Source organism: Kogia breviceps, chromosome 2, assembly GCF_026419965.1.
Source record: "Kogia breviceps isolate mKogBre1 chromosome 2, mKogBre1 haplotype 1, whole genome shotgun sequence".
Taxonomy (NCBI): domain Eukaryota; kingdom Metazoa; phylum Chordata; class Mammalia; order Artiodactyla; family Physeteridae; genus Kogia; species Kogia breviceps.
Genome location: NC_081311.1, coordinates 124,316,162 through 124,324,222, shown reverse-complemented (window position 1 = coordinate 124,324,222; position 8,061 = coordinate 124,316,162). Strand labels below are relative to the sequence as shown.

Here is an 8,061-nt window from a genome sequence, read left to right as displayed (position 1 = left end):
AGCTATCAACAAGAGATCCTGACCCAAGTCCAATGTCCCTTTCTTTATCAAACCTGGGGCAAGAGCTGAAGCTTAAATAGTAGAAAAATAGGGAAAAACAGTGAAGTTTTATGCCTTAAACTCTACTAAGAGAAGAGCTTTTCCAAAAAGAGTCCTTTACCAACTATTTAAAACTTACATTTGGATGATGACTGTTAGATACCTGGAAATGTCCATAGTAAGATTCAGTTTTTCCAGCCTCAATAAAACAGATCTATACATGAATCTTTTAGAACAAAACTCTGTCTCCAATACAAAGCTATCAAACATCAAAATCGGGAATATGGGGCCAAGGGACAGGAACAGGAGGCGGAAGTCTACATTCCAACTACTTCTTACTCATGTTTTGGTACATTTTAAAGAAATTCCAGATCACTTTATTGATAGGATTTATGGGATGACTTGGGTTTCATCAGAAAGTATCATGTTTTTCATGAATGTGTATTAATCCAAATAAGGTAGTTCTGTCTTCAATTACAACCATCTGTTGAAAATGAATTTTTATGAGTTGTCTTCTCAACAGAGAGAAAACAGATGTACATTTAACCCCAAACCACAGAATCACTCAGCCTATTCTAAAGTTTGATAAGATGTCTAGGATGTCATATATACAAATTAAAAATAAATCTGTTGGGCTTCCCTGGGGGTGCAGTGGTTAAGTATCCACCTGCCAATGTAGGGGACATGAGCTCGAACCCTGGTCGGGGAAGATCCCACATGCGGTGGAGTAACTCAGTCCGTGCACCACAACTACTGAGCCCGTGTGCCACAACTAGTGAAGCCTGCATGCCTAGAGCCTGTGCTCCTCAACAAAAGAAGCCACCACGATGAGAAGCCCGTGCACTGCAACGAAGAACAGCCCCCCGCTCGCCACAACTAGAGAAAGCCCACGTGCAGCAACGAAGACCCAATGCAGCCATAAATAAATAAATTTTAATAAATAAATAAATCAGTTTACCTTGTGCTTTTATAGTTTAATATTTCATGCAGAACAAAAGTCTATAAATAAAACTGTTTAACTTTAAAACCCAATACAGCCCAAGTCATCCTGCTTTCTGCACACTCACATCATCACTGAGCCTTTCTTTTTAACACTTTAAAATAATCAAAATTCATTTAAGCTTACTGAAAATGTCAGATTATTGTCCTGAGATGACAGTGAATGGAAGGCTCTACAGAAGAGGAATAGAACTGGCAGAAGTGGAGATTCACTGACCTTCATAAGACAAATCAGCAATGCAGGCATGGTACAACTTTCAGCCTGAAGGTTTCCAGCTACTTTACACTAGCTCAGTTGCAGCAAGAGGCATTAGGTTGTTTCTTATTCATCATTAAACACTGGAAGGTCTTTCTGCAAGAGTGGATAGAACTATCAACATTTAGGGAAAGAGACTTTTCTATCGATTCTATCTTTCTGAAATGGTCAGTTCTGTTTTCCCAAAACAGTCGGTACATTCCTTCAAAGCAGGGCCAGATTTTATAGTGCTTTGCTTCCACTGTGTCCAACAAATACTTGGAGCCCACAAAATGCTTGTCAATTGTGAGGAGGGTATCTAAATGTCATATTAAAGTTCCTTCCAAAACACTGGGCAGAGAGTCAGAGGACCTGCTTTCAAGCCTTGGTTTGACCATTCTATTATACACACAGACATAGCATGTCTGAGTTTCAGTTTTCTCATCTTTAGAATTAACTCCCTCAGTCTATGATATATATATGAATTATCAAAATTTCATCATATATAGGGGCATAAAACAGAACAAGAGATCTATTAGGGAGCAGTTCTACAGCATGTTAATCTAGAAACCCCCAGTATCTCTTGGACATGAAAACCCCAAGGCTATAACCATGTTATTATTTTACCCTCATCGGAGCCTCCTAAACTACACTTGCTTCAGCTGAGGTTCCAGATATATTTTCAATATCTCTGTATTTGCATTTATAATTTATTCCAACTCACAAATCACAACTCTCATATGTAACAGTTTATTCAATGAAATGTCTTTATATGGGCACATGGCTAAAAATCATATTCCCAGCCTAGAGCATACAGAGATGAAACAGAGTGGAAACGTACAATATCCCCATGGTTAATTAGCAAGTTAATAGTAATCTTGATTTTTAAGCACTACAGAGAACACTGGTTTTAGAGTTGTAAGATGTTGGATTCTAGGACTGCTTTTTACTTTGGGGACTTACTTAACATCTCTGAGGCTCAGGTTTCTCATCCGTTACTCGTTAAGAGATCCAGGTGACTGGATCATCCCTGCCCACTCACAGTTAGGCTAGAATCACTAACATGAGGTAGTGTGTGTAGACGTATATTGTAATGATCTTTATAGAATTAAGTAATTAATAATAGAAGAAAAATTGAATCAATATCTTCACTCTTTTCCTTTCCAAATTCCTAGATGTTTTGTTTGGTTTTGCTTTGTTAAATAGATATAGTTTAAGTGACTTGAATCAATATCATCACTCTTTTCCTTTTCAAATTCCTAGATGTTTTGTTTGGTTTTGCTTTAATAAATAGACTAAGTGACTTGAATCAATATTTTCACTCTTTTCCTTTCCAAATTCCTAGATGTTTTGTTTGGTTTTGCTTTGATAAATAGATATAGTTTAAGTGACTTCAATCTTAGAGATGAGAAGAAAGATAAAAAGTTGAAGAATAATTATCATAAAAAACACAAATTGCCCACCATGTTCACATTACCACCCTCCCTCCCCAACTGCAATGCACACAGCATATAATTCAGGGTTTACTGTTACGAAGTGATTACCACATGAAAAAATACTTGTTTCTTATGGATTTATCATATTCCATTTATTACAATTGTATCAAAAGGAAATTTTCTATGACCCACCTGTAAGACAGTATGCTTTTTTAGTAATGGTATGTGTTATAGAGGGTGTTTAACCAATAAACAATTACCCCTTAATTATCTATATTTGGACTGTTCACTTTGTGGGTTCTCTCTAACAAACTTTATTTTTTTTTTTTTTTTTTTTTTTTTTTTTTATATTTTCTCATATTTTATTGCACAGTATAAACTTGATTAAAATGCACTAAGTAACAACATGTGTTTAAATCAACACTAACTTAAAATGTTAGGTAGGAAATAGCATAACTTACTTTAATATATTCCAACTCAGTATGAAGGCAAGCAGTTTATTTCTGAAGGTTTAGATATTTTAACTGTAGTTTATTATCAAAGCAAACAAAATATTTTGGTCTCTTTCTTCACCTTTGATTCTCTTTAATTCTTCTTCTTTAGTTCACAGTGTCATAGAAGTGTAAAATAAGACTGATAGAAACCACTCTAAAACATATGGCTTTATATACATAAAAAATTCAATAATGTTGCCACAACCCCTAATACAGAGTGATTCTTATTTATCTACTAGTATCCAGAATAAACTTCTGTACATATTAAATTGTTCAAGTATATCTAGAGCAGTGCTTATAAAAGTGACGTCCCATTGCTACATTAATAGGCATCTTTTTGAAGACCGCTTCTAATTTCAACACAATTAAGGTAGAGTTCTAAAATTTTTTGATTTTACAACTTATCATACATCCTCAAATATTCTAAAATGCTCCAATGAGCCAGTCATCTACTTTTAAGTTACATCTGGCTGAACATCCCTTTTGTACAGCACCAGTGGTTAAATTAAAAATGCATCTCACTAATCAAATGTTCTCCGCCTTCCATTAGTTACAGTTTGTTATTTATTTATATAACACTGAACCCAAAATGAAAATGAAGACAACTCAGGTCAAACACTTTCACCCTAAATAAACATTTCATTCACTTCACACTTAAATACCTAATTGTTTTCCTATAGTGTATGTTTCTCAGTAACAATGATACAATTAACTAAGCCGAAGACCAACTTCTCATCTTTGAGGATTAGGCAAGTCGGATAGGATTCTCCAGGTTTGCTTTAAAACTTTCCAGAAACCTGGTAGCCAGTTCATCATCTACCACTCGGTTGTCACTGGACATTGTGACCGTAATGAGCTGGTGTTGCTGCAGTTTGGCATTACCCTCTTCATCCTGAGTGAGCTTCAGCACAGGTCGGAATCTCCCAACAGCCAAAATGCAGGCCTGAGGAGGGTTGATCACTGCAGTAAATTCATCGATGCCAAACATCCCCAAGTTGGAAATACTAAAAGATCCTCCTTGGTATTCTTCAGGTAACAATTTTCCATCTCTAGCTTTCTTTGATAGAGCCTTCACAGAGTCAGCAATCTCTGGCAGAGCCTTAGCAGCAGCATCTTTGATGACCGGTGTAATTAACCCTTTATCTGTTGCCACAGCCATTTAAGGGTAACAGCTGCTGCCTTGATGATAAAATCATTTACTGATACTTTGATGTCATCTCTGACCAGATTTTGCCTAACTTTTAAAACAGCTCCAAGGTCACAGTCAGTAGTAGCATATGTATGAGGTACAGTACGTTTAGATTCAGTTAACCTCTTGGCAATAACTCTTCTAATATTGCTAGTAGGGATTTCAGTGAATGTGCCCGCTACATTAGGCTGTCCAGGAGTTGATACTGGAGGGATCATTGGCCGGGGATAAGATGGCCTGGCTGTGGCCAGTGGGGGTAAAGATGCTGTGGGAATGGTTGGCAGGGCTGGGGTGGGTCTGGATTCAGTGATCTTGCCCATCTGTTTCAACTGGACCAGTTTGAGAGCATCCTCTTTAGTGAATATCCCCCGAGGGCCAGTGGCTGTGCCCTGGTTAGCATCCAGTGCATGTTTTTCCAGAATATTGCGAGCAGCTGGACTTAAACGGAACTGCAGTTTTCCCGGTGTGTGTTCCTTTTTGACAGGGGTAGAAATCTGTGGTTCTGGTGAAGGGCAAGGCACTGATGGTTTTGAAGCTGGTGATGAAGGACCTATATCTTTGGGAATTTCAACATGTTTCCAATCTTCTCCTTCTTCAACTAGCAAACCAATTAGTGAACCTAGCCGTATATTTTTAGATCCTTCTGCAACCCCTTTCTTCACCACTCTCCTCCCTCCTTCCAGGTACTGATTCTACCTCTAGTTATGTGACCTTGGTGAGGTTTCTTTATCTCACCATGCCTGTTTCTTCATCTTTTAACAATCTCGATTATCCAACTCCTTGATTCCGAAAGTAAAAATCTCTTACATGTATCTCTTTAAAAATCATTTATTATGTGTGCTAAAATATGAAAATTATTCCACAATGAAAGACAAAGTTGTTAACTTGCTAGTGGGGTGGTTGAGAATGGAGTGGGGTGAAAGGCACTATTTTGGCCAAGATGCCATCATCACTTGCATCTAAGGTAACCACAGCTTTGTCAGTCTCTATTTCACATAAGGCATCTCCAGTACTCACAGCTTCACCTTCCTTTTTCAGCCATTTCACAATGTTCCCTTCTTCCATTGTAGGAGACAGTGATGGCATTAGTATCGTAATAGGATCAGCTCGCAGCCACTGCGTGCTGTGAAACCATCTCCAACTAGCTCCACGGCCGACAGACCACGCAGCAGCCCCCTTAACCAGCCCTGGGCTTCGGCAGAAGCCCAGGAGGCAAGGCAGCAACCGCGGATCACAGCCTAGCCTCCAGGAGGCCGCCATCTTCCCGGCCTTCTCCCGGGCTGCCCTCTCTCTAACAAACTTTAAATCCCAAGCTGGCTTTCTTTTGTCATTGCCCTACAATGTGGGGAGCTATTTCTCTCCACCCACACACATTCTCGGGTGTGTATTTTGGAAATGAAAACCTATTTATTATTATCCTAAGCAAAATTAAGTTATGACTGTAAATCTGCTGCCAAAACACAGTCAGGGCATCTTCCAAAGGCAAATATAAATGATTTGATGTCATCCATTTTTACTCACTTCTTTGTTCCTCTCCAGGAAGATAATCTACCTTATTCTTTGGTGTAAACGCCCTTTCCTTTAGTTTCCCTTCTTTTCCACCACTTGGAATCTGCACTGTTTTTTCTAATCAGTGCAATTATGATCTCAAATCTGAAGTGAACTGAAAAGCCACCAAAGGACCATGTTTTAATAATTGAGATTCTCAGGTCCTTCTCCCAGATATGCTATTCACCGGAAATATACATTTTAAGGATCACTGCAGTTATTTCTTTGACACATATGGAAAACCACTGGTCTCATGCAGATCAGGATGGACCCACACTCGAGTTCCTAAATTTGATCATTCACTCGGCCACTGTCTTAGCCCTTTGACTCTGAGAGATTTTAGTGTCTGGATATTAACAGTGAGGACTTTCCATTTCAAAGCACCTCAACCAATCCAGCAGCACTTTATTCTGGACCTTGTTTTAGTCCTAGATATAAATATTGCAAGGCCACCAAGCTTCCCAAATTAAGATAAACCAACACACAAAGAGCACTTCTAAATGTGACCTACTTAAAGTTAGCAGGATCTTTATTTTTGAAAGCCTATTTACCTACTTCAGCTTCTCTTTTATAAGAAGTGTGTTGCTTATCAAACTCAGCTGGGGCAATTTACTCCTCTAAGTATTTAATCAGATTTTCATACCAATTACAATAATTATCAGCACAATTTAAATAGATTTCTTAATTATAGCTACAAATCTCTCTCTCAGAGAAAACAAGCCCCAGAGCTTTTAACAAAAAGAGTTTTCTGTAAATAGTAGGTGAGCAATAATTTTCAAGCCTCACATAAGTTGAAGAAATATTTATTCTAGCATCCATTTGCAGGTCATAAAGAAAGCCTTCATCCTCACTCCTAACAGTATAGGCTCATACCTACATTTCTTGGTGTCTAATATTTGGGTACACATCACTTCATACTGACACTGGCTAGAAAAATGACCATCTCATTATTTTAAAAAGTGTGGAGCTGTCTTGAATTTCCTTTCACCCTTAGACTGGAATACCTCAGTTTTATTCCTTGTTAAGGAAACACTCATCTAAGAAGCAAAGAAGTCTTGTGCTTGCTGTGCTGTGATTTAGTTTCTCTCTGCTTCTGTAAAGAGTCATGATATAAAGCACACCACTCACTTACTCATGTCTGACATGTATTCACATGGGGAGAGGGTAGGCTTGAACAAATGCTTTAAAGAGGAGTTCAGACAGGTTAAGTTCAGTGAAAGGCCACAATCTCCCTGAGCACAGGCCAACTGATGCATGTTCTAAGATATGCCAACTACACAGGGAGGGAATGACGCATAAATTCATCACCATTTTTTTGAAAGCCAAAAATACATGTTGCTGTCAACTTTCCCCTTTCATTTAGAAATCTAAGTGTAAGCCAAGGGAAATGTCACCACACAGCTCAACTCTGTCAAATGTAATCTTTGGGGGAGTTATTTGAATAATATTCAATTTAAATAACACTTTTAAATATCCATGGGGTGATTAGAAAATATCAAACAGGGGTTCAAATATGAACAAATAGCAGGTCAACAGAGGCTTGTCAGCTCTATGTATATCAGGGTTAACAACTGAAATCAACATATAAAGAAGACATCAAAAATTTTTTTCAAAAAAATATCATAAGGAAATTGGATCAAAATTGCAGAGTTGGAGGACGTGAAGATCAACTCCCCCCACAAACACATCAAAAATACATCTAAATGTGAAACAGTTCTCCTGGAAAACTAACTGGAAACTGGCAGAAGAACTCCTATACAACAAAAGCTGCAAGAAAGATTTCCATATAACTGGGTAGGACAGAAAAATGGTACAGGGTCAGGTCCTCTGCCCCCAGGAGGGATCTGAAAGGAAGAGAAAATCTGCATAGACAGACCCTCACCCTGGGGAGTGAGCAGTGCAAGCTGCAGATGGGAATCCCAATCCTGGGGTCCTAGAGGAGGAGACCCTGGCTGCTAGGAGAACTGCTGGGACAGATGAAAGCACTGAAAAAGCCTAGACTCTACTTAAGAAGAGTGTGTGGGTGCTGGCTTGTCAACAAAGAGGGTGGAGAGAGCTCTGCACTTGTGGCTGTTGCCTTGCCACACTCCCCCATCTGAGCAGGGTGAACCTTCTGGCCGC

At 38.7% G+C, this 8,061-nt stretch overlaps 1 protein-coding gene across 1 annotated transcript; it reads right to left on the bottom strand.

The window, feature by feature from the left end:
- Positions 1–3,201: 3,201 nt before the first annotated feature.
- On the bottom strand, positions 3,202–5,673 carry LOC131750051 (pyruvate dehydrogenase protein X component-like). The gene is given in 3 exon segments (XM_059052321.2): positions 3,202–4,361; positions 4,364–5,088; positions 5,318–5,673. Coding segments are annotated over 3 exon segments (1,473 nt in total). The 5' UTR covers positions 5,653–5,673; the 3' UTR covers positions 3,202–3,948.
- Positions 5,674–8,061: the final 2,388 nt, after the last annotated feature.